The sequence below is a fragment of the Perca flavescens genome, chromosome 7 (genome assembly GCF_004354835.1).
Source record: "Perca flavescens isolate YP-PL-M2 chromosome 7, PFLA_1.0, whole genome shotgun sequence".
Classification (NCBI taxonomy): Eukaryota; Metazoa; Chordata; class Actinopteri; order Perciformes; family Percidae; genus Perca; species Perca flavescens.
The window spans coordinates 15,909,888-15,937,780 of NC_041337.1; the positions used below are offsets into that span (position 1 = coordinate 15,909,888).

General features: G+C 39.6%; 2 protein-coding genes across 14 annotated transcripts in view; both read right to left on the reverse strand.

Moving 5' to 3' along the window:
* Nucleotides 1-1,480: 1,480 nt before the first annotated feature.
* Nucleotides 1,481-21,456, reverse strand: uckl1b (uridine-cytidine kinase 1-like 1b). 5 transcript variants are annotated; one of them, XM_028582136.1, is made up of 15 exons: nt 21,338-21,456; nt 13,734-13,927; nt 13,012-13,118; nt 11,841-12,011; nt 11,241-11,312; nt 9,733-9,922; nt 9,477-9,538; nt 7,400-7,419; nt 6,550-6,648; nt 6,329-6,422; nt 5,773-5,835; nt 5,535-5,657; nt 4,445-4,552; nt 4,193-4,349; nt 1,481-3,088 (listed from the first exon to the last, which is right to left on the reverse strand). In XM_028582136.1, the coding sequence occupies exons 1-15, from the start codon at nt 21,373-21,375 to the stop codon at nt 3,009-3,011; spliced, it is 1,578 nt and encodes a 525-aa protein (XP_028437937.1). In that variant the 5' UTR covers nt 21,376-21,456; the 3' UTR covers nt 1,481-3,008. The 5 variants fall into 5 exon arrangements, with proteins under 5 accessions (XP_028437937.1, XP_028437934.1, XP_028437935.1 ...); XM_028582133.1 differs by lacking the exon at nt 21,338-21,456 and adding an exon at nt 18,061-18,581; XM_028582134.1 differs by lacking the exons at nt 7,400-7,419; nt 21,338-21,456 and adding exons at nt 8,612-8,628; nt 18,061-18,581.
* A 2,567-nt stretch (nt 21,457-24,023) lies between these two features.
* The window catches only part of znf512b (zinc finger protein 512B), a 29,647-nt gene continuing 25,777 nt past the window's right edge, over nt 24,024-27,893 (reverse strand). For all 9 annotated transcript variants that reach the window (XM_028582846.1, XM_028582843.1, XM_028582847.1 and 6 more), the window contains one exon: nt 24,024-26,227. In XM_028582846.1, coding sequence (XP_028438647.1) covers nt 26,009-26,227 — 219 coding nt within the window. In that variant the 3' untranslated portion in view covers nt 24,024-26,008. The remainder of the gene's footprint in view (nt 26,228-27,893) is intronic.

Sequence of the window (27,893 nt, forward strand, 5' to 3'; positions counted from 1 at the left end):
TCATACCATCACTTCAACATTTACAGACACACTCACTGCCAGATAGCACATTAACCAAACAAAAAACAGCCATAAATACATAGCTACTTTCCATGTTTCCTCCCTTTCATCTCGCAACAATCATTACAATAATGGAGGATTGTGGAAAGTTTGTGTTGAGTCTCCTTCTCTCTAAGAGCTTTCAAAGTCTCCTCTGCGTACTTCTTACCCACATGGCAGACCCTCTGACTCCTCAGACCCAGTCAAGGCAGACAGGGAAACAGTCTTCGTCATTGTAAAGTCAAGACCAAAAGAAGGCACACAGGAAGAGAGCAGAGCAACCTGGAGCCAAGCTAGTGACATGAGGATGAAAAAGAAACACAGGTCGCTTAGTTAGAAAAGGCCACTCCTGCTGTCTCTACTGAGCTGTGACCTCATCATGCTCTGTACTACCAATGGGGATGCAACACACAGACATACACACACACACACACACACACACACACACACACACACACACACACACACACACACACACACACACACACACTACCTTCCTGTTTGTCAGTGCTGGTGGTAAACTTTCCACTGACATCTCCAATCAAAGGACGAATATGAAGTTTTAATGCATTTTGACTTTCAAAATAATAATGAAAAAACATCTGCATTAAATTAAAATCCTTTTCAGGAAAATGTCATCATGCAATGGAAGATAGAACTCATTTGTGTGTGTGTGTGTGTGTGTGTGTGTGTGTGTGCGTGTGTGTGTGTGTGTGTAGAGGGGCAAAATTGCAAAATGTGACTTAAAAAAGGAATAGCAGGCAAACATATCTTTACATTTATGGGAATTTAACAAATGAACTCATAACATTTTAATCACAAGTCAGCAGTTTAAAATGTCTTAGAATACAAAAAAATCTTTCAAATGTATGACAGTATTTTGCGTATTTAACTCTAGAAAAACTAGAGCAGTAAAGGAAGAAAAATGCCGCTGCTGAGCTTCGTGATATTCTTAGCTCTTGCACGTCTTTTGACTTGTCCTTCTCACACCCCATCCGCCTGAAAAGAGATGCCTCTCGTGGGTCAATATCTAACAGGCTGCCGGTTTGTAATTGTCCATCGGCCTCATCAAATGTGTGTCAATCATACTTTACCATGGTTGCCGTCTTGACAGCTGTCGAGGGTGATAATTATGGAAAGTGATGGAGGATATCACGGTTCCTTTCCATGAGAAGAGGACAACCACAATATCCTTCCTGTTCATTTTATGTGTAAGTAATCTCTTTCTGTCTTAAAATGTTTGATAAAGGAAAAAAAGATATGCGGGTAATGGTGACAGGTTTACGTTATGCGCTGAGAGGTGTGTTTCACTATAATAACTCTTGACAATATATACAAATAAGACTAAGATATGACCTCTGTTTAACTGGTGTGAGCTTGCGGAACACTAGAAAACAATTCATATTTGACATGAATGAAATAATACACTGTTAGCCATTTAAAAGCTTTACTGCACTTTTATTAATCAGCAGCAGCAGTGGTAAACACAAAACAGCACACAGTCAAACACTGAGGCTGAGAACACAATCGATGAATTTTCAGTACAGAGTGACTAACATTTGTATTCAGCAGAAAGCACATACCGCATACAGTACAGGTGAGTAAATGGAAAATGAATGGTGTGCCAACAGTAGTAACAGTGCTTGTAGCTAATGTGGCTACAAGTTGTATTCAGTTCTTGTTTTTTACACTTCATTTTTTTTCTACAAAAATGTGAAAAAAATCTAAGACAAAAAAAATAAATAACTTTTTTTTTTTTTTTTTTTTTTTTTTTTTTTACAGATGATCCATTTATTATAATTATTGTGAACTTGTTAAAACGAACATCCTATTAATGAATATGCAACACTTCTCCCCTTTAGATATGGATGAACACTTTGGAGTGTGACAAATATTAAAAAGGCAACCTTAACAGTCAGATCTCATTCATTTCAATACTAATACCATGTATACAAATAATTTACTAGCAGGGCTTTGCGAACACCGCACTTTTTGAAATATAGATGTTCTGAGTCTATATGCATCCTCAACTCAGCAGCCCTTTTATTTTATTATATTTTTTTTTTTATTAAAACCAACAAAACCATCTAGTGCATGAAAAATGGAGGCATAAAGCAGTAAGCGTGAGACTAAAATAAACGTTTAATCTGTGTTTGTTAAATGCAGATGACCCATTTTAAGAGCACCAAAAACATGCATGCATTGCCTGCTGACTGGTCAGGTCTATCCATAGGAAAGACTATGTAATTGAAGGACATGCTGAATAAATATACACCACAAGTGCATACTTTTGGCTGTATAATGAAAAAACGTTTTTAACACCCGTTTCCACTGGTTAGGTCAGCATCCACGAAAAGAAAAAGGGTGAACCATAGAGCTAAAAAAAAAAAAAAAAAAACGATACACCCACACATTTTCCGATTGCAAGGTCCTTCAGATAGTGCTCATGGCGATGGAAGTTGAGAAACACAAGTTCATGTTCCGATTTTACATGTGTCAAAGTTGTGAGAAAAGTATGTGGTAAAAAAATAAACTTAAAAGCTGGATGTCTTTTTTTTTTTAACGGAAATCCACATTCAGTTGTGTCGTCCACAGTACACGGCTTAAGGCTAGATCTCTTTTCAAAGCAACATGCCTGCAAATTTCAGAGATTGTCACAATTTAAACACTAAAATTAAATATTTGTACTTAATAACATACTGTAAATATAAAAACATTTCATACTTCATTACCCAACTTTTCACAATAGCATTTACATAAGATAAAATTATATACTTTACAATTCCAACAAGGTTTACTGTACACTTGCAGTGTTTTGTCCTGTTTTCAGATGATTTCTCAGGGCACCTTGTTTGGCCCTTGAAGGATGCACGTTACGGCCCAACAGAGGCAAAGAATATGTCCTCACAATGTCCTCTGAGGGGCACAGCCCTGAATCACATGATAAGTTGTATAAGATAATAATTTAATCAGTAACTGGGCTCATCCATCTCTTCGTCGCTCCAGTCAGGGGGTGCATCTGTTCCAAAGTACCGATCCCCAAAGTTTCCTGCAAAGACGAAAAACGTAAAGTAAATACAATGCAATAAACCATGGTTGTTGCTGGGTTTTTGGAGCACTTAGGTCAGGCGTGTCAAACTCAATTTCCTTAAGGGCCACACTGGAAAAAGAGAATTGCACCAAGGGCCAGACATGTATCATATAGTCTTCTCACTTACAGTTTGGTCCACATAAAGCCCTGAAAAAGTGAGCAAAAAAGTTCCAAAGCCATCCTAGAATTTAGCAAATCGAGCAAAACAATGATTACATTTTCTAAGTAGGCTACCACCCAGCTGACTCACAATAACCTGTCTCACAGCCTGAATATGCAAACTCTCTGCTTCTGGGGGAAATTCTAAGTCTCAAAGTCGGCAAATTTGCCAAATTGAGTGTCGCGTAAAAGTTGAAAAACAGTTTCCCATGTTTTTGGTTTGGCGCACGACCAGGCGGGCCAAAATTTATTGTGAACCTAAATTGATATGCGGGCCGGATCACAATGTGCGAGGGGCCGGATTTGGCCCGCGGGCCTTGAGTTTGACACATGTGACTTAAGTGCAAATAACATCATACGCACCTAAGCGTGTTTGCATATTAGTGAGGTAATCGCACAATTTATTTGCATTAAGCTTATTGGTTGTTGGCTGCAGCGAGGGAGAGATCAATACAGCAAAACTTGGAGTGGCATGAGCCTGTGCTGAAGTTGTCGCTAGCTTTGTGGCTATTCCCTTCACTTTCTTTAACCAGCAGGTAGCAAGCAAGAGACTGGAACTTGGCTCGGGTCTTAAAGAGTCGTAGCATGTATTCACCGACAGATCAACTGTACACACTCTGCACTGCTACGTTCATAGCTATAATGTTTCTGCTAACTTCATACTCAACGACACACACCTCCCTCTCTCTTTTTCCCTCTCAGCTATGTGCTGGGCGGACGCCCGTCCTGTGTGTCGGATCGTCATCCAGATGCTCTCCACATTGTTTTTACATTCATAGCATTAAATACAGTCTATGGTACATGTGCTTAGGAGGTGTGCAAAAAAACGCTTAGCAATGTGCCTAAGCCGTAAAATGGCAGGGTAACCCATAAATAGAATATCTTCTTTTCACCATTACTCACCTATGCCAGGTATGATGTGGAAGAGATCATTGACTTTCTTGTCAACAGCTGTGGTGATGATTTTGACCTGTGGGAACGCGTAAGCCACTGAATGGACTCCCATTTCTGCCATTAGCAAAGACACCAGCAGGATCTTGTCCTCCTGAACATCATGGTCCTAAAAATGAAAACACACACACGTGAATACAGGCTACATGAGGGATGCAATTTATTGTAGGCAACGTGGACTTGTGAACAATCAGGCGCACCAACCAGTAGGACTCGAACAGCCATCATGGCAGCAGCTCCAGTGGACACAGTACAGTCCATCAGGATCACATGATCTTCACTGATGTCTTTCGGTAGACGCAGGTAATGAAGCTGGAAAGGTTTACAGACAGCATGTGGGTTAATACCAATCTCAATAAACAAGACCAGTACCATCCTGTAGCTATATCATGGGTGGCATTATGCAGAAATTGCCTAACCTGACAATATCCTAGAAAGGAAACGTAGATAAGCAAAAAGTATGATGAAACCACAAGTCCAAGCTGCAGCAAACTCAATGTCAGATATTACTAAAGAATGTGTTCATATGTGAATAACCTCATGTTTATTTGCAAGTTTCCATATTTAAAAAGGACAATAAAAATATTTGTAGGACAATAATCGCAAAATGTTTTACACAACTGTGGGCTTAGATCAAATGTTGATAAAATGCATGAAAGCCTCTCATGGTTTAAAGTTAAAAATAGATTTGTGCATTCACTAATGTTTTTTTTTTTTTTACATAATGTTACAACAAACAAAACACCTTTTACTTTACATACAAAACTATCTTTTAGTACTGATACACATCATTATCCAACGAGGCATGCAGTAGGAGGTAGTTTTATTTTACCTACAGTGAAAACCAAATCAGTTCAGTTAGGTACAGAGCAATGTGTGAATGGAACTCTCTCCCAAATACTATCAAACAACAAAATACTCAGTATGGTTTTAAAAAAATCACTTAAGAGACATTACCTTCAAAGATATTTCAATATTTAATATATATTTAGAGAGATTCTGTTATAGGCCTTTTCGTTATATTTTATTTTTTTAAATAGATCTATTCAGAGTAGTTTTTTTTTTTGGTGTGAGATTAATTGCGTTAACTGTAAAATATGATTTGTATTTTCAAATGTTGTGTAATGTGAAGTAATGTCTTCGTTCATATGGTGTGTAATGTGATGTTGTAAATTGTATTGTCACATGATAGATTGTAGGACCCCAGGAAGAATAGCTTTTAGAAGCTAATGGGGATCCAAATAAAACAAACAAAAACAACTTCTATAACCTATAAGCTACATTAAATCTGTACCTCTGGTTCTCCCGTGTCCTGGTTGGTCTGGATGAGGATCTTGCCGATGCGGACGTCTTTGCAGACAGCCCTCAGAGCCGGCTCCATGGTCTCCCCGGCTCGCAGTATAGACACGCCTGTGATCTAAAAAAAAAAGAAGAATGAAATGAAAAAGAGGTAAGTTGCATCAGTTTAGGTAGAGACAAAACTCTTTTGAATGGTCTTTAAAATAAAATAAAAGTAAATGGAGTTCACTCACCATCTTTCCGTGGAAAGTCCTGCCTTCATAATCCTCTCCCTGCGGGGTCTGGACTACGCGGACCTGAGATAATATCAAAAATCATAACAATGTCAGTACAATGCTGAACCCAGCGCTATAGTGTACTATAGGAGTCAATACTTTCATTTTCAAATTTCAGTCGTGTGTATGTCTGTGTCATGCAGACCTGTATCTTATGATTAAGGTATGGAAACTTTCCATTGTGGTGACTCGATAAGTTTCCATGCTCATGCTGCAGCCAATTATGTGTATGTCTACCTGATTCTCCTTTTAGCAAAAACAAGCACTTACTCTTTTTCAATTCACCTTTATCTTTCCCCATTTCAAGGCCACCAAATGTATTCTATCTCACTTCTGTTGCTGTGTCTTGTCAGCTTCTATCCATTGGTTAGCTCACGCTTTCATTCTCCTACACGTGTCTCCCATCTATGCCCAGGTATCAGGTTCAGAGTCAATGCCCTACTTAATACAAAGGATTCCAGAACAGTCATGCAGTGCTAGGAATTAATTAACACTGTATCTCAGTGTTTGGCACCTGCGAGGGGAGGAAGGAGAGCGCTCGCTCGATCAACAGACGCATCAACCTCTTGGAGTAGAAGATGAACTCATCACGGCTGGTTTCCTTGTTTCTAAAAGTGGTGATTAGGAAAAGAAAGATGCCAGATTTATAATGAGGGTAGCTGCTGAATACTGCATTTTTTTTTCTTCCTACATGGATACAGATGTACATGTTAATGTGGGTTTCTTGGCTCATACCTGATGATGGTGTGCATGCCCCTGACCTGGGGTGTGCTCTCAAGAACACTGAGGGTCTGGGGGAGGGGTTGGGCCTGGTGTGCAGAAGCTAGGGCTGCCCTGTAACCATGGCAACAAATAGTAGCGCGTGGGTGGTGTGGGGTGAGAAGAGTGGAAAGAGGGAAGATGGACAGACACATGAATATAACACACATTTATACGAGTACAACTGACACCTTTCTGCACGGGTATATACCTGTATGTGCAGGTTTACACACAAGCGTGCACACACAAACTGTATGCAAATTCAGAAAACAAACGCACACAAGACACACAAGACAAAACACACCCACCCACACATACGTGTAAGTACATGCAAAAAACAAATTACATCACAAATAATTTTTCCGTAGTAGTTTGAGCAAAGTTGATAATGGTAGTGTGCAACCACTGTAGTAGGATTACTTGGGAAAAAGCAGACACACAAAATTGCAAAGCACACAGTGCCAGTGTTGAGTATTTTAGTGGAAAATTACAACAGCACGGAGACCATGATAATGGAAAATACATTCAAAATGATCAGTTTTAAGATTAACATAATACTATTAAATTTCACTGTGACATATAAATAGATGCATGATGGTTATTTTCCATGATAGGTCTCTACTACTTGCAATAATTCCCTAGGACTCCACACATACACATTAGGATATCTTGTTAGCCTAGGTCTACCCTGGGCTCTAGAGGAAAAGACACACTGTTACACATCACACAGTGATGCAGTCATGTTGACACTACAGTATCCACGATGTCACCGAGAGACACATTAGCCAGATGCAAATAAAAGAGAAATCATAGCAAGTCTGCTCACATATCCCAGCGAAGTTTCCTCTATAGGGAGAGTTTTTCGACAAAACAACAATCACAAAAGAGGGGACACAGAAAGACGAAAAACAACAGATAAGAGGAGGAAAAAAAATGAGAAGAGACACAACATCAGGTGGATGAATAGATGAAGGGATTAACACACACACACACACACACACACACACACACACACACACACACACACACACACACAGTGAAAAGTGAGACAGCCGAGACTTGAAAATGTCAAATGTCTCGGAAATGAGCTTACCACCGAGGTAGACTGCCATTTTCAGCTAAATAATATCTCTTTGTTATTATTCATGAGTCAGGGAAGAAATTAGTAACAGGCCATGCTTTAAAAGATCTTTACAGACACTAGGGTAAAAGAGAGACGTCTTTTGGATCAGATATTTTATATCTATACACGTGCATCTATTGTGTGCACGCGTGGGAGGTGCACAAGCTGTTGTGCGGCTGTCACTCTTTCACCCTGTAGAACAGTACAGGTTGGTATTTCAGCTCACAGGCCACAGCACATCCTGTGTCTAAAGACAGGCACCACGCTCACTTCCTCTCTCTCTCTGTCTCAGATACTGTGGCCGACATTCAATGGAAAAACTCAGCGCTTTGTAGTAGGGTATTGGAAACTTTCTCTGTGGCTGAGGTATGCGATAGTCAACAATAGCTGTAGCAAGAGCTTCCTCTCTCTCGCTTTCTGTTGTAGTCACTCTCTCTCCTATTCTTGCTGATGCTGAAAGGAGGGGTCAGTGACTTGACTCATTGGTGTATTTTTAGACACAGAAGGCAGGAAGAATGTAAGATGTAATTTCTCTACAAGATATAGAGAAGGAAAACCAACGTCTCTACATTAAATGCTGGCTGCACTACACCGCATTCATACTTTTGATCTTAATTTGACTTTTAAATGTTGACAGCGGCATTCATGCATTTTTTATATTTATTCCATGCTGGTTTCTTTACAATATTTTAGTACAGTCTCATAATCTTTTGATTGATCACTAATTAGCCATATTTGCTCTACAAATACAACAGTGCTGCCTAATGATGTGCCATGGCAGCCAGCAGATCAGTGGAAGGTAGAGGTTGGTTTTGCTGGCCTCTTTTCATCTCTCTCCCAATAAGAAGCTGAAGCAGTCGGGGAACTGGACAGATGGTGAGAAGAGAATGATAGACAGGATAAAGGCCACTCTACCTGACGCTGAGCTCGCGCTGTAAACCATGGAGGCATTTGGGGTGAAGGGGAAGTGGGGAGAGAGAGGGTGAGAAAGCAGTCCATCAGCGGCGTGTGTGTTAATGTGTGTGTATGGTGGGGAGAAAACAAGGCAAACTGCATTGTGGCACAAAGTGCTCCCCACAAGCAAAAATGTGCATTTGGGGACAATTAGTGCATGTTGCACAACAAATCCAAAAGTCAAAACAGCACACTGGTTCAGTATTGAAAGGCTTATTCTGAAGAGGAAGCAGAATGTATTCCTAAATGTGAAAACACAATGCTTTGGCTTATTGGATGATGACTATCAAGTATATAATCTGTGTTTTATAATCCTTAGGGCTGTAACTCAGCACTAGTAAAGTACTAACTTACAAATGTCAGACCTCAATAAGACAGATAGTAAGAGTGAAGACTTAATAGTTGTTAGTTTGCACCAAATAAGTGACTACAATTAATAAAGGCTTTCACAATACTTATCTAATTATTCTGTTCACACTTACTGAACAAGCCTGAAACAATCATGCACATTCATCCTCCCCTAAAATCTGTGTAGTGCATTTTCTATCCACCAGAGGGAGTGATCGAGCTTGTAATTACTGACAAAAATATTTGAGGGCTGGTTGCAGCTACACCCTTTCTGAGTGCCAATCGTCCCAACAGTATACTAAAAATTGCTTTCAGCTCTAACACCAACCAACACAATAATAATAACACCACCAGGAAGGATGAATAAAGGGACATAATGCTCCACTAATACGTCATATACACTGGCATGGCACATTCTCTGTGTGAGAGTGTGTGTGTGTGTCTATTTAGATCTGTATATAGGTGAGACCTCTCCTACCTCCTCCAGCTGACTGTGGACATGCTGCACGATCAAATCGATGGCCACCATGTTGCCCCCACCTGATGGGATGACAAACAGAAACACAAAGTGGCATTGGGGTTTACTTCAAAATTACTGGAGGGAATAAACAGTGACTTATCTCATTTCACACCAGTTAATGAGTTTATTCCTTGTTATATCACTGGTATCATAGTAGTAGTTAAGTACGGTAATATTGAACCTATTAACATATGTATGTGGAGAATGCACGCACCACGTGGGACCACAATATCAGCCAGGCGCATGGTGGGTTCAATGTACTGCTCAAATGCTGGCTTGACAAATTTGTTGTACTGTTTGATGACACCCTCAATGTCTCGGCCCCTCTCTGTAATGTCCCTCCGCAACCGACGCACCAGCCGGATGTCGGAGTCTGTGTCGACAAAAATCTTCATGTCCAGCAACTGACAGGAGAACATGACACATTAAAAATGTTAAAATAAACATGAAGCTTTGTATCACTTTCACACAAAGATTATGTGGGGAAAAAAATGGCAAGCTAGAAATACCTTCTTACTATTTTTATTTTTTTTTGCTTCTTTGTGGTTTTTTTAGGTCAAACCATAGGAGCATAATTTGGCCTAGAGTTGTGTCATGATATATCAATTATGTCTAGACATTTGTTTAAAAGTTGAAGGTTACTGCACTTAAAATGAATATTATTAATATTATATTTTCTCTTGACAACCACTGTGTTCAGAAAAAAATGGGTCTTGAAATAAGTCTGATATTGGTGAACAGGGTTTTTCCTGCATAGAGGCATTTTTGGCGCCCCTCAAATAGGTTTTAGCCATCCCCAAAGGAAAATCACCAGCACAAAATGATAAGAATTGAGAATAAAAATAGCAATTTAAATCCTCTCTAAATGTTTTTAGCAGCAATTTACCAAACAACGTTGAACAAGCAAACATTGTCGTCCCCCAAAAGCCCATTCTGAGCCAGGAAAAACCCTGGTGAATACAAAAATGAATCCTGATAAGGACAATTTAGCTGTTGAAACACTGCTTTTTAAATAAATTATCAAAGTGTGCAGTGACTCTTGAATAATCTTTATAATTTAATCTGTTTACTTTTGTCAGCCAGCACCCACCAGGTATGTGTTTAACCTACTTTAAGTACGATTGAAGGGCAATGTGTTTTAATTACATAAACTGCAGCTATATTCCCGTTCTTAAAGTACAGTACTGTATGTTATTTCTAGACTAGAAAAAACAGCATTTTGTTTTCCAACTCATTATAGTTTAATGCTTTATAATCACATCCCATATAATAAATCTTTAACATCTGAAAACATTAACTTGTATTAGTCTGTGTATGAAAATACTTGTCAATCAATTTGGAACTAATAGGTAAGGATAAGGATAAAGGATAATTCTGTTAAATAAGTGACATCTTACAGCTGAATAATAAACTTGTCATTGTTCTCTGGTAGACAAAGTATCTTTCTTCACTTCAAACATGTCTCACATTTCTGTGCTGCAATTTCTTGGCACTTATCAGCCAACATAAATGCAGATGCATACAAATATATCTGTGATATCGGCTGATATATCATATCTGATATATCCAATCCATTGCTTTAAAAATACAATTGAAAATTGTTCCCTCCCATATTATGCACAGAAAAACAAGTTTGACGACATGCACAGATAAAAATAAATTTGACACCAGCACATTCAACTGACCAGCTAAACAAGTTAGAGGACAATAACCTTGCCCTACCTGCAAGAGCTTTTTATCTGCAAAGGACATGATTCCCTCAAAGATGATAACACTGGCTCCATATACGGTTTTCTGTGGTGGACACATGTGCACGTATTATTACAGTTCAAAGTTCATACACAGTACATGGACATACAGACAGCATAAGTTATTGCAACAACCATCATCCTCAATCCTAATTTGACAGGTGCTACTGATGAGAGAATATCTAACTGTAGTTAAAGAGATATTTTGCTGATTTAAATCCAGCTCTGTGTCATGACCCGCGGAATGGAGAAGCGGATGTCTGCCGAGATCTGCCGTCGCTCCTTCGTGCGCTGACACCACAGAAGGAAGCCAAACATCGTTCATTTGCACACACTGCCCACACAAAGATGATACAGAGCTGGTTTAAAATGGGCAAAGTATCCCTTTAATGGATATGAAAGTATAAACACAAGAAATCACAATAATGGCTTGTCAGTAACCATCTGGAGTAGTAGATTTGCAGAGTCACATTGACTCTGAACCTCTAGCGAGGGAGATTCAAAACCTCTACCGCATGCCAATAAACTCACAAAGTGCATTGCAATGTGTTTGGGTGTGTGCTTTCATCCTTACCCACTCCTTCTGTCTCCCATGAGTTGTAAAGTCATAGACAGGGATTTTTACGCTCTTGCCCTGTTTGAGTTTGTGCAGGGTGTGTGTCAACAAATCAAAGTCAAAGGCATCAGGGTGGTCAAAGTTATAGTCATTACTGGCAGCCCGAGTCTGCTGTTCCGGGGACAGGACCTGAGGATCGCAACAATGCCAGAATTACTTTACAGCGAACTTGCCAAAACAATAATGCTTTCAAAAAAATGACAAAAAATAATTTCCTGATCAAAATACTTTCTCTGTCTCACAGTTTCTGGCTTTTGCTAAGACACAAAAAAGTGTTTGAAAATCAACAATAGAAATGCATTCCAATAAAACAGGCACACTTGCTCAAATAATGGATTGCCACATAATTTACATAAGCTTATGCAAAAACACTTAGACACGGATCAAGTTAGGGGACCTAAATTTAGGAGAACATCATGCGACACTGTGACGTCTGTACCAGGTGGTGTGTGTGTGTGTGTGTGTGTGTGTGTGTTTGTGTGTGTGCGCCCTCAGGGTGGTTGAGCATTGAAAGCCCAGACCTGGTATTTGGCAGTTTTAGAACAGCAACACTCCCATCTCAAGTTAACTCAAGTCAGTACCACTGGCTAGTGGTAAATCCCTCCTACTCTGCACAGCCTGAACCGCTGCTGTCAGATTGTGACAGGATTACATAACCGGAGAGTGGGTGGAGGTATTGAGGGGCAAGAATGATGGCTCTTGCTTGATTGCTCTCCAACACTCTTTTTCTCTCCCCAATTCGCTCACCACTGTGCTTCTCTTTTAACTCATCCGCCCTCTAATATTTTATTCTTTCTGTCTGTCTTACTCTCATTTCCCCTCTGGGATCCAAAGGCATCCTATTCTGTCTTTCACGCAGTCTCATTCTTTCCTTCCTTCTGGCTGCTGAAGGGTTAGAAGCCATTCAAGACTAGTGATTTATTGGACTTATCTGATGATCTCAAGAATCTGAAAGCATTTGAATTGATGTGAAAACATGAACAAACATGTCAAAATTCAGGTAAGCTACATTTGAAATAATAGGCATCCAGGATCTTAACCTCACATAACAACATTCATAAACAGGTGCGTGGCTGCATGCAAATAGACACACACTATACAGACCACACATACTGCACCACATGCACACCTTGTAAAACGAGTCCATTGAAAGTAGTACAACCCATGGAACATCTAGATCTTCAATAATTTTCCTGGCTACGGTTGTCTTTCCTGAAGCGCTGCCGCCACACAGACCTGTGACAGAATATCGACACAGACATTAGGTAATATTTGCATACACATAATTGCAAAAGTAATTTTAAAATACCTTCGCCTGGTGGGAATGTAGTGTACTAGTGCTAGCTTGACAGGGCACCCCATTACTTACACATTGAGGTTGCTTTAGGCTATTACTTGCATGTAGAGAGGCAGGCAGAAACATTGCTTCAAATGAAATACCCCCAATAATTGCTATTGCCAATTGCCAATAATGACTCTGAAAGAGCTTGTCAATACACATTAGCAGTAAATATAGTGACCGTTTACTTCTGCAAAGGGCACTTCTTATCTGCTTATACAGGGTATCAGTTAACTTACTTTCCAACACATATATATTCCTGTGTCAAACGTGTAAGGTACCCAAATCTTTAGATTTAGACTTTGGACTCAATTCTTGATCTAGTCTAGGGCTGCTTTTTTCTTCAGTTTTGAGAACTCACTCTTAAAAAGATGTACAGTATTGGTACTATGTGTTTAGATGTATGACACTGCAAATGTATGGTAGAATATACTTGGAATGAAACAAAGATTTGAAAGAAAGAAAACACCAGTGTTTTTACATTGCGGTGTGCATCTCTTTAAGTGTCCTACCAATGACGAAGGCATCTTTGGACTGTGCTCCATGTTCGTTGTACCAGGGTGGGCGGCCAGCGGTGTAGATGGTTCGTTTGGAGGTGCGTAGGAGAGGAGGCTCGGACTTGCACTGACTGGTAGTCCTTTTCCTGGGTGAAAGTCCTGTGCTTACCGAGGGGAGAAGCCGGTCCAGTGATCCCTCCCCACCTCCACTGTAAAGCAACAAACACACAACAAAGCATGCTATCACTGTCAGCTTTTTTTTTTGGCATTTTATATTTGTAGTAGTAGTGCTATATACTGCAATAAAATGGCTTGTGGTCACAGTATGAAAGGGATTTTTATTTAACTTACTGGATTAAACTACACACTAAAACATACGATAGTACAACCACTGTTCATCAGTGCCATACGTTGTATTTGAACAGTGGTGAAAGCCGGCAATAAGGCCGTCGAGAACAAGAAAGCCATGATGACACAAATGCAATTAGCTCCTTCTTGTTCCTCTCCAGTGATAAAACACACACACCAACAGACAGAGACAGTTTGAGTGTGCAACTGTGGGATAGAAATGCAGATGGACTTCAAAAAGTGACCCAGTTGACTAAAAATAAACAAGACTGAGCTGGTGTTGTACTGTCTCCTGTCGTGGGTTAATGTTTAGTAGTATCTCTTCAACGGGTGAGCTTTGTCCAACTTGTACTGTATAACTGCTGCAAGTACGCTACAGGCCTCGGATCAGTCGTGCAACTGAATGGTGTGTTCATGCAATACACTAACAGTGGTGGTAAGAGACTAAGATCTTCTGCAATAATATGTTTTGACAGATACCAAGGTAAAAAGGTCCTCATAAACAAATGACAAGAAGCTCATTCAAAACAGGTATGAGACTCTAATGGGAGCCAGGTTGAGTGAATTTGCATCGACAATTCAAACTGAACACGTTGGCCAAACACATCTTCTGCGCAACACAATAACAATACTGATGACCAAATTCCCACTAAGAGAACTTTATGTAATACCTAGTTAAAGTGTCTTGCATTTCAACACCAAAACAATGCATCTGCTGACCTTTGTAACAGTATCTGGCAAAAAAAGTTACTAATTGTGCCACCCAGTAAACAAGAGTTTTCACAAGAGGAAAGTAGAGAAGAATAAGCATTAGCATTCAGTTGAGGGTTGTGACTAATACAAAGAACTGGCCCAACCCTGTGTTGAGTAACCGGCTTCTCAAACTCAACTTCCCTTGGAACAACTTGCTTCACTTGTCTTACAAATGTTTAGTCTGTCAAAGTCTGCGGCATCTGTGATGCATTATCTTTACAAAAAACTACTTTTAATCGTTTAATTCACTAAAGTCATAAATAATAAATAGCACAAGAAATATCACCAAGAAGCATCACCAAAAACAAGTGTGGACTACCTTAGTTGTTTTACAAACACAAGTCTCTTATAGCGATAAGTCTCACCAGGTAACAGTTGCTAACAACACTTACTGTAATATTCGAGACATCCACACTTCACCTAGTGAGGATTGTAAAAAGCCAGATGCCATAACTTGAGTAAGCTGTGCAAGAGAGCAATCCTGGATATCCCTCTGTCTATTTCTCTGTTATTCATTCAACTCTCAGCCTCCACTTATTTATAGAGCATACACCTACCCAGGTGGAGTGTCAAGAGGTCAGATGTGAGCTTGGATGGAGCCAGGAAGCGAGCTTTGACTGAGATAACACTTAGACTATGAGGCATAGCACACTCGTCCACTATCAGTTAAAGCCAAACCAGGGTGCAATAAAAGATTAGTCTAGTTGACTGCTGAATCATACCCTTCTGGAGTGGGTACAGTCACAGTACTCATAAACACACACACACACACACACACACACAAACGTCTCTTTCTCCATGGGTCAGGCTAGGGTTGCAAAATTCCAGGAATATTTATGGTGGAACATTTCAATGGGAATTAATAGGAAATGGTGGGAATACATGGAAATAATAATAATAACTTTATTTGTATAGTACTTTAAAAAACAGTTTACAAAGTCCTTTGACAGACCAAGCAAGGCAAAAACAGGATATCCAGAGGTCAATATAACAACAGAGAGCTAAACAGTGTGGCCAAACAATAGCTAGACAGAATTTAGGTAAATAAAAACAAGAAGACAAAAAAGCAAAACATAGTAGGTAGAAGACAAAATAAAAAAACAATACAAAACAAATCAATAAGTAAAACAAATAAATAAAAATGAAGAGCAATAATAAAAAAAAAGATAATGAGAAGACATCACATGAAAGCGTAAAAATGGGTTCATAAAAAGATAATTCTGCGACCTTTATCTCCTCAGGCAGGTCAGACTGATCTCATAAAGTGGCGTATGTATGACACACCAATTCTTATGCCATTTTGGCATGTTATCAAGACGCATAATCGCTTTTTAGCGTGTTTATCAATGCCGTTCAGCCGCCATTGACCTACATTACGTGTGAATTTTCACCATAGCGAGTAGTATGAAACGGATGTTGGTTGGGGTGGTGGATGGGTAAAACACAGGACTTTCACCCAGGAGAGCCAGGATCGCGTCCTGCGTGTGGTGTTTTTCAACTGTTTTTTTGTTGTTGTTTATAAATATTTTTTAAGCTTTCCCCAATGTTTCTTTCCTAAACCCAACCGTTTGTTTTCCTAAGCGTGTGACGTTGCTAACCGTCGTGTTTTTGCGTTACTAAAGCCTTTCCCAATGTTCTTTTCCTAAACCCAACTTTTTATTTATTTATACACGCGTGTGACGTTCTCGCGAACACGGCATGGCACATTTTCGCGATGTGATGTGTGTGGTGTGTATGTTTACATCCGCTGTATACAGCGTAAACATTCACGTGGATAGCTCAAAATGAGTACAGATAACACGCCATTTGGCTTTAGGAAAGTGGCGTGTATGTTTACGCAAAGTCATGATGCCCTGTTGTGCAGATCATTCCAAAGTTGAGGGGCCCTGGCAAAAGCACGTCACCTTTAGATTTGAGCTTTGACTTTGAAGGGCCCCACCTGAGGATCTAAGGCTGGGACCTAGCTCATTCGGGGTCAATATCCTCACTATGTAGCTTGGAGCCAGACCCAGACAAGCTTTAAAAGTGATTATGGTGATGTGACGTTGTCTGTTAAAACCATGTATGTGGGTTAAAACCAGTTAGACTGCTCAGGCTGTATGTACCATGTCATATGCCGATAGAAATAAACCTTTTACCATATCATAATCAGGTGTAATCCAATAATTGGCCAAAAAATCCATTAATGTGCCATGTGGTGAGTTAGCTAGCTACCAAGTTTATTTTAGTAAGTTTAGTTATAAAAATAAATGTTTTACAATAAAGAATGGATGGAAATAGATGAATAATCAGAACTTTCCTGAAAGCATTTAGATGCACGTGTGACGGAAGAATGCATTGTGCATGCAGAGGGTTGTAATTTGACTGAATTCCTTTTTTATGGAATGCTGGGAAATGATGTGCTGGAAGAGTTGCTGAATGTAGTGCATGGCTACAATTAAATGAAATGGGCATGCTTTTAACCAAAAAATGCTTTTCATGTGTATTTTCCCCCCAATAAGTTAACTGTTAAAAGCTACGCTATTCAAATTGTGCAAAGATTTCAAAATTCCCATGCTTAACTTCCTAGTCATGGCTTACAATACATGTTGTTCCTTTTTCCCTCCAACCCGGGAGTCTTGGCTCTGTGGAAGGTCTTCATTCAAGATTCCTTTTATTGTCATTTAGCAAAACACAGAAATATGTAAAGCATTAACGAAATTACGAGCATGGCTCCTTTAAAAACACAGATCAAAAACAGGGTGATAAAATAGAGCCGTACAACAAACAACAAATATGAATTAAAGGCAACACATGGCATTCATTTGACAAAACACAACCTTAAATCTATGGAGACTACAACTTCCTAGTTCAGTTGCGGTTTCTGAAAAACGAAATGTAACATAATTTGGTTCATGTAAATGAACTGTATACTACTGTTTGCATCTGACAAAACTCCTCACACACCCAACATAAAACTTAACCAACTCTTTACTTTTTCATTACAATGTCAGCACAAAAGAACTGTTACCACTCGCATGGAATTTGTGTTACCACATAACAGACTTTCCCAAAGCATGTCAACAAAAACCTGAGGGCTATATCAAAGATAGCTATAGACTGCAATTGTTTCTCCTGTTTATCCACTTTTTGAAGAGAGAAGCTAGGGAGATAAACATAAAGTAAACCTCTCTCAGGGTGGAAGAGCAAAAACACCTGAGGACACTAAAGTCCAAAAAATAAATAAATAAAATGCACTTACCTGCCATCAGATCTTAGAGTCCAACAGCCAGATATTCGAGCTCCTGAGTAAGATGGTAGAGAGTTCATAACTGGAGAACAATTAATGGAGGCTCCCACTGTGTGTACTCCGTAAGTTGTGTTTTAATCCTATATTACTGCCAACAGGTATACTCAGTATATATACACACACTCGCGCACAATAAAGCACTTAACAGTACTGCCCTCTGGTACAACACATCCAGAGAGAGAGAGAGAGGGGGGCAATATAGAGGGGAATCAAATCGGATGATAAACGAAACTTTACACATCTGTTTAGCTTTCTGTTTCTTCCATTCAGTGAAGCAATAGAGGGAGAGAGAAGGCACTGCAGCTTGGTAGAAAGAACACACTCAGTGTGGAACTACAGCACAACTTTTCCCTCCTCTTTCACTTGCTCTCTACTCCTCCCCTCAGTCGTCCAACCAACAAATGTAAGAGGATAACCTACCCTACAGATTATGTTCATTAGGTGATATTAATAGCACCAGGTTAGAGCCAGACCTTCCCACTCTTGGCACACACACACACACGTGAACACACACACACACACACACACACACACACGTGAACACACACACACGTGAACACACACACACACACACACACACACACACACACACACACACACACACACACACACACACACACACACACACACACACACACACACACACGGCAAGCTTTGGTCATCTGTTTTTGACAGTCAGTTTCACAATATGTGGCTGGAAGTAAAAGAGGGACCAGAAGAAAGCGACAGAGACACTGAAAAACAACTGGGAAAAACTGAAAAACAACCGTCCTCCTCTGTTTCAGGCTGTTGGGGAGGTGAAGAGAGGGGAGGAATGGAGAGAGAGAACATGACAGAAGAGAAGGGCAGAAAAGAGGCAACGTGCTTTTTCCCCTGCAGGGACTTGCCGTCTCCATGAGCCTTACACCAGGGTCTGGAGACTTCAGCACGACAGCAAACACACGCACACACATATACACGCACACACACACAAATGTCCCCCTCCCTAACTTTACTCACAGTGAAGGGTTGGGAATAAAAAGCATGATGAAACCAAACACTACCTGACTGCTCTATCAGCTTACAAAGGAACAGCCCATAGGCAATGCACACATAAACACACACATGCACGCACTTACACTCCTCCCACAACTTGCACAGACAAACAAATCATTATTCTCAGAGATCAGAGGAGACGGACTAATTGTTTCCCAGTACAGCAAAACAAACCAAAGAACTGAGCAAGCCACAGCTCAATAACCACATCGCTCAGAAAAGCTACTAGATTAGATTTAAACCAACATTTAAAGTGTTTCCAAATATTTGGATTTTGGACTTCTGACAAGACCACATTTCAGTTTACTTGCTTGTTAAGACCAGACACACAGGAATTCAGTGTTTTTATTGATTCTTCACTGTAGTTTTGGGACTGTTGCGGTTACTTTAAACTGCAGTCAGATGACAGCTGCAAAGGAAACAAGAAGCCTAAACTGGTTGCCATGCCAAACATTCAGCTGTCTCTCTATGGCTACAGACACATTCAGAAGGGTCACAGGCCCGAGCTTAAGTGAAATTCATTGTGTAATATTATAAGTGCAGTGAGATAAATGTTAGACTATTTATTACAAGCAGTATCCAATGTGGAATAAATCCATCTGCCTCTTATAGCTCATTTTAACATTCATAATTTAATCATTAAAGAAACTGAACGTCTTAAATAAAAAATGGAAGTCACATTTTAAGAGGTCAAAAAGGTACAAGATATTTCAACATGATCCAAATTTCAAATGCTTATTCTTATCTATTTTAGGAAAGACTTATGTAAGTAGATGTATATAGGGTGGACAAAATAATTAACAATAGCCATGCAGCTAAATAAAGACTTTGCAAAGCGTTGGATTTCATTATATTGACCCACTTAAAGCCCTGTATGTAAGTTGTGTGCAAATTTTTGCCAATTTCCCATCATCAAAATATACACTAGCTTGTGTGTAAAGTCACAGCTCCACCTTAAATATCTCTTTGAGTTTGCAGCTATACTAATGTCAACAAATGTACATGTTTAATGTAATCATTTGAGTATAACTTTAATGCTTGTGAAACCGGTTTAGTGAATTTACCAAAACAGGAAATTACCCTCATTGGCTAGACCAATGCAGCAACACCCTCTTGTGGCCCAGTAGTAGGGTGGTACCAAGTTTAAGGCTAGTTTTTACTGTAAGTTGTTACAGAGAGCGGACTAACTGGGTCAATATTACAGTATGACATCCTGTTTACTCAGCTACAGTATCAGTTACCTGAATCAAATGTTATCCTTTTCTGTAGCCTTGTATTTTCCCAGATAGGGGGCATTTGTTTGTCACAAATGAGCATTTTACTCATGCTGCGCTGCCAGCAGAAAAGACCATGTCATGCTTTTTCTCCTCTGCTCAATCAAAGGTGTCTTTTACTGCTTTATTCAGCTCTCTCTCTCTAGCTACACCCTACTTACGTTAGCATGTTTGAGGGGACGTAGTGTTTTTAAATACGCTTGTGATTTCCTGGTTTGAGAAGATGAAAGTGAAGTTATGTCAGGAGGGCACCACGTGCAAAATATGACAATTGTTATAACCAAGTGAAAGAGTGGACACAACGACGGACTAAAAGTACTCTGCTGCGTTAATATGACATCTGTAATAAACTAACAATTACACTGTAACTTCCTGGCTGCCATTACAGCGACATGTAAAGGTACTTTATTTGTCACATACATGTACATGTAGCGAAATTCATTCTCTGCATTTAACCCATCCCCCAAGGGAGCAGTGGGCAGCCAATCACAGCGCCCGGGGACCAACTCCAGATCTGAGCCAGTGCTTTGGTCAAGGGCACTGCCTGGAGAACCTTGTCCATGTTTTTTGATAGTGGGGGAAACCAGAGCACCTGGAGGAAACCCACGCAAACATGGGGAGAACATGCAAACTCCACACAGAAAGGCCCCAGAACCACCTGGATTGGAACACAGAACCTTCTTGCTGTGAGGCCACAGTGCTAACCACTGGGCCACCATGCTGCTAAATGTTGCTTTTCTATAAAGTAGCATAGCTGTTCCAGTGACTGTAGGACTGTACCCACGCAGGCACACAGGGTGACAGCTCGTGTTTCCTTAAAGATGCTTAAACCAACTGACAGTGGACATTTTTAGAAAAGGTAGGCCGAAAATCGAAAGTCAATGGTTTCCAAAAAACACCAAACATTTTAACCGTTTTACCTGTTCGACACAGAGGAAGTTCTCTCTTCGTTCTCCATCTTTGAGAGCCTTTCTTCCCTGCTAACGACGCTACTCTGTTGACAATCACACGTTGAGAGTAGAGTTAGCTTAGCGTCGAGGCATCATGGGACTTGTAGGCGTACCGTATTTGATTTCACCATTGCGTCCCAGGCATTACAAGCATTGGTCCTCCAGATGGACTCCAAGACCCGGAATGCATCTTTTCCGTTCTTTTGCACTACAGCGAGTAGCATTTCCAGAATCATATCACACAGCAACAGCAGGGCCTTTCCCAAAACTGAAACGGGTAAGGTGAAACAGGCCACGTGTGGGATTTTAGATCTGAATACGGACTTTTATCATTTTATTGGTATTTTATTACAAACATAAACATGTTATTACATTTTTTGTGGCATTTCATTAAAAAAAAACATGTCTATGACTTTATGATACAGTTATAACTAAAGTAGACCAATACATAGATGCAAAAACTACTGCTGTAGAATGCAATGTCTGCAATATTGCAATAAATCTTACATTAGAATGATAAAAGCCAACATGAAATTGTGAAATACCTCACACACTCTTAACACTGGGAAACCCTATGAAAGCCAAGTCATTAATTTATGTAATTACATTTGAGTAAAAAACATTTTTCACATTTGGCGGTGGGTCATGTCATAGAAGAAATGTCATGTGTTATTTAATCAATGATGGCTCCCTTCCATTTAGGTGTGGGCCATAGACAGTATATAAGATGTGTGGGACTGAGCCAGCATGCACAAAACAGTTTTCCTAAAACTGGCCCAAAGGACTTCTGCCTTTAATAATCTTTTTAGGCACACCTGTGTTTGACAAGTCAAAATGTCCAGAAATTGAGAAATTACATTACCATTGTAATAACAGTTATCAAAACTTTGTTAAACGTTGACACAATTGACACAATTTTAGTCAACAAACTTTTATTAATTAGTTGAGGGATACTAATGCACAGGTAATACAACAAGTTTGGGAGAAAAATTGTAACAGTTCTCTAAGGATATGTTGATGTCTCCTAGGTTCTATACAGCTTAATTTCAGATATGGAAATCTTTAATACATTATTAGTCTCATTTCACCTGTTACCTATATATCATAACCAGTTATGAGCTACAACATCATCTCTTAAAACTCTCCACAGTTTCATCACAATGGCCCAGACAACAGAGGTGGATACCATTTCCTGCTTTTGAAGTAGGTAGCATACAAAACGAACCAGTTGTCCAAATAAAAGGGTAAAAGTCTCAGGCTGGATTTCTAAGGATTAACCTTGGTTTTGGAAATAACATTGCTGACAAAGGGAAGACGCTTGAGCCTGCTGTTTCCCCAGGTACAAAAGTCACACCACACACAGTCAGGGTAACTAGAAAGCTCCAATAACACGCCTATTTCAAGCCTATTTCATGGTATAGTAAGTGCACTAAATACTGAAACAAACACACATACATATGCCTTGTTGTCCCTTATTGAATAGATAATAATAAAGGAGTCTCTCAATGTGTTTGCCATCGTGTACTGAAAAAGCTCAATTTATGTGCATCATCAAAATGGATAAAATAACAGTGTATGCCGACACACAGGCTTACAATGTTCTTTGTGGTCTACAAATTTTTTCAACCTTTTTTTTTAATTCATTTTTTTTAGATTTCATAATATGTAAAAAGCATTTTCAAAGCAAACTAATAAAAGTAGGGGAGTGAAAAAAGCCATACAATTTTGAGAAGACACATCAATATCAAAATATCAGCAAGCCAACAAAACCAGCTAATTATGGTGTATTGCTGTACTCTAAAGATGTTGCAGTTAGCTCACACTGCGGGATAGATATGTGTTTTCCACATCATAGGAAGACAGATAGTAAAGGGTGTGATAAAATATAAAATACCCACTGTCAAAAGCAGTGCCTAACCATCATATTGCAACACCAAAGCTTGTCAGGTAAACACAGTCAATGTGACGTTATTAATGAAACGTGTAACAAGCAGCTGATGAACTGATTCTGTGCCACAGCATAACACTCAACGAAAAGTGTTACCATTTTTGACATCCAGTCATTACAAAGGTGCTAACTGTTTTATACACACACACACACACACACACACGCACGCACGCACGCACGCACACACACACACACACGCACGCACGCACGCACACACACACACACACACACACACACACACACACACACACACACACACACACACACACACACATAAAGGTCTGGACAACTCATATTGAAAAGGTCCAAGGACCAATCAGTGCTTGTCTAACTCTTATCCTCTCCATCGGTTGAACCTGGATAGAAGATAAAGGTCCATCCCACTAATAGGGATAGACACATGCATAATCATTCCCACTTGAATAACCACCATCAGTTGATTAAAAATGGAGGAATTCAGCTCAAATCTTTGCTTTACAATATTAAAGGTCACAGCGTAGGGATGACACCACCTGGGACACATATTTCTTGAACATGTTCTGCTGACATCAGTCCTTGATTTGAATAATGACAACGATTTGTTGGTGCAAAAAATTGAGAGGACTTGCCAGTAAGGAGAAAGTGGCAGGATGGATTAGTGGACTTAACTGAGTTCAGGTCCTTAAGATAGAGTGGCAAGTAAAGCACTCTTATTACCTCACCAGAATATCCCCACATCACAACTTTATTCAAAGCTATCAGATTGCTATATGGGTAATACACACAAGAGAATATAAAATAGATTTATGATCTGTCGTTTTCTTTTTAAGCAAGGAAGTCATTATTTTTATGGACATAGACTCCAAATATAAATCAAATATTTATGGAGTTTTCATTTGCTCAAATCTTTAATATAACTGTGAATTCAAGTATCTACTTTAAACATGTTAAAGTGAAAATATTCTCTAAATTGCACACATTTCAGACTTGAAAAGTAATTTAATAATAATGGATTATTATTATTTTTAATCTGCAGCTAAACTAACTTTAAGTGGGATAGAGCAGCCTTAAAATTCAACAAGACCTGTTATGGCTTTGTGTGGTGAGTCATAATTATATGGTCATGTTTGATTACAGATACTATCTAGAAAGAGTTAACCAGGCTGCTCATTACCCATGTAAAGACAAATTTAGTTTTTTTTTAATCAGAGTAAAATATTCCTACTTCTGTGCCTGACAGCCACTAGGTTAGGTTGAATACTCCTGGAGTGCAAAAATACAAGAGACAAGCGAGAGGGGTTAAGGGGTAAAGTGCAAGGCAATAACTTTGAGCATCCAGGAATTAATTCATATACATCATTATAATTGAATCTTCGTTTGCAATTGTTTTTATTTAATAAAAGATTATTTCCCTCACCCTCTCTATAAAAGATATTTGTATTCTCTCCTCAGCTCTTTGATTCAAGCTAAAGCAGTAGCCAAAATACGGCCTCCTTAAAAATGGTGTCACATCATTTGATTGTGCTGCAATGGTGCAACAAGCTTCACACAAAATTCATCCCTCTGTCCAACATTTAGCTTTGCCAGTCTTATTTTAGACAGAATGCTTCAAGTTTTTTGTTTAAAATCAATTAAACAATGCCATATTAAGTATTAACTTATACCCTACAGATGGAAATCTCAAACAATCACTTTTTGGGTATTCTGCTTTTTAACTTCAGTGTAAAAGAACTGTGGAAACAATCTTTTGACACTTTTTCATGGTCGTCAAAGCAGATACCTTTCACTGTCATGTGAAGCAGATCAAATAAAAATAAATATCACTGAAGTGAGCCACATGGCTGTAGGAAAAACAGAGTGGAATATGATTAACAACTGACCAACATTTTAGCTTATATGAGAATGTCTTACTTAAAACCTGAAAAATAAAAAACAAGAAAATTATACCAGAAAAAGAAATCAAGTTCAAAACATAATTGCACTACAGCACACACTGCAAAAAATTCTGACTGCTCATGATCCAGTTGGACGTGTCAGGCTTTAAAATGACAGCTGGCATCATTGCTTTGAGTATATAGATATATAGATATAGATATTATTTATGTACACAGTACAGTATATCTGTGGAAAAAAATGTGAAAACACTAGCTATCAATAAATGACTTCACTATGCTAATAGAATATCCTTTTTAAAACCTCATGAATAAAACACAACATGAATATTGTAGAGAGAATTACTCTGCATTTGTTTGGAATACTACCTCTGTTTAGAAAATGCTATCTATGTTGAAGTCAGGATTTTATTTTTGATTACTATTGACACCTCTGCTGTGAGTACAGAAACTGAAATGTGTGCATTAAAAAGGAGACAAAAGTGGAATGGAGAAATAAAACACTACTGTTACATGAGTATTTTTATAACAGTAGACACATTAACTCTGGGATTTCAAAAAGTCTGTACTAAACGTTTTACTTCTTAAGGGTTGATTTAGCTTTCTTCTCAGTGCCAAGTCCTTGTGGAGTTAGAAAGGTCATTAAGCTTCCTGGCACAACATTTACAGTAAGCATCCTCCCTGGCTCCTGGGTCAACAAAAGCAGAGCTACTCTGACAATGACAGCCTCCTGGGTTTGCTTCGTCTGGCGGTGGAGGGGATGGGTTGTCTGTTTTGGCCTGAATTAGCACTGTCCGTTGGGTTGGGGATCAGGGTGGGGGACTATGAAGGGGTCACGGCAGGGGTTGAGTTTTGAGTAGTGGTTGGTGCTTCAGTTTGTGTTTGGTGAGGCGCAACCACCGAGGGCCGCTCTTTGGGCTTGCGGCCCCTCTTCTTACCAGTGGTGGCACCGTTCCTCACCTCAGCTTTGATCCCATTGTTCTCCGGCGCTTTACTCTTGGTACTGGAGACCACTTCACTGGCTGCTGCACGGAACCAGTTCTAAGGCGATAAAACACACTGTCAGGAGCATGTATAGAGCGGGATAACTTTTCTACTGTAATTAGTAGGGTTGGGTCCCATTCACAGTTTTACTGGTACCGTCCTGAAATTTGGTGCCGGTACCCAACGGTACCTTTTTTCGTTACTTTCCCTCTGTAATAACAAAAAATGTATTTCAGTTGTAAAAGTAATTCCAAACCTATTTACCCTAATGATCAAAATGTTCCAAGTATAACATTATTTATTTAGAACATTTTACACACCACACAAAATAAAACCCCTCCCTACCTTTCTCTCCTCTCCCAAACCCATCCCTACAACCTATTTAATCAAATAATTACTTATTTCATGACTATTTTTAATTGTTCTTTCAAGCTATAGTGCATAGTTTTTTTTTAAAGATAATTTTTTGGGCATTTGTAGGCCTTTATTTGGATAGGACAGCTTAGACTTGAAAGGAGAGAGAGAAGGGGAATGACCTGCAGCAAAGGAGTAAACCTCTATATATGGGTGCCCGCTCTACCAGGTGAGCTAACCAGGGGCCCATAGTGCGTAGTTTCTGTCGCCCCCATGAGGAATTTCTAAGTAATGACAACAACAGTGTTGGCGCAGCCACATGACACAAGCCTTCAGTGATCGCGCACCACCCCCACCCCTCCTCCACGCAGTTGCTAAGAGCGTTTATCCCGTCAAGTCAAGGAGGACACGGAGGATTAAAAAAACATGACAGACTCTTCAGAAGAGGTAATTATCTTGTAATTGTTATGTCCTCTTCGTCTCCAAAGCTGAATGCTGCTGTTAGTGATGTAAAATGCATCACTCAAGCTTCTGCGCGCAAAAGTTGCCGGAGAGTTTTGTGGCGCTGATGGGCTGAATTAGCTTTGTATCAACTTGTATCAAGCCTTGCCTTGTCCTACAACCTCCAGCCTGTCAATCCATCACCAGGGCATAGAGAACGTAGTACCTGCCTATCTCAGAGGAAGCGTAACCACACCGCAACAGCTTTCTGCTCTACATTATATTATATTGCAGCAAACGCTGTCTGCGTGGCGTTTTAAAAAGTGTAACCACACTTGCGACCACTTAATGGGCAATGCCGTCACTCACTGTGTATTGAACAAGCTGCAGAGGCGACATAGTTTCGCTCTGTCAGCTAGGCACGCTTGAGTATCGGAGCTTAGCCCCGCTCTATGTCAAACATGTGGAGAGGACAGAGAAGCTCTCAGGTACAGCAAGTTGGCACCAATTGATTTAAAGCGAAACGGTAATCGTTTATACCGACGTAATCCGGTCAGTACCCTAAAAAGTACAGAGTTCGGTACCCAACCCTAATAATTAGTGGGGCAAACCACCTGACTTAATACAGTAACATGGAGCCCCAGAAGTCCCTTAAGATAGTATTCATTTAAGATTTTAACCTTGTGGGACCATACTATTATTATGTGGGAAAAACATATTTTGTGGGAACAAAATGTATTTATTAATCACACAAAATGATTGTGTTACACTGTATTTGAGGGGAAAAGATCAGTATCATCTAGCGACAAGCTACGAATAAACGTATCCCCACGTCAAGCACTTGTTTGCCCAACATAGGTATAAAACCTTGTTATTACGAGAGCTTGTACCAACTTCTGCGACTCAGCAGGTTTTTACTGTGTTAACA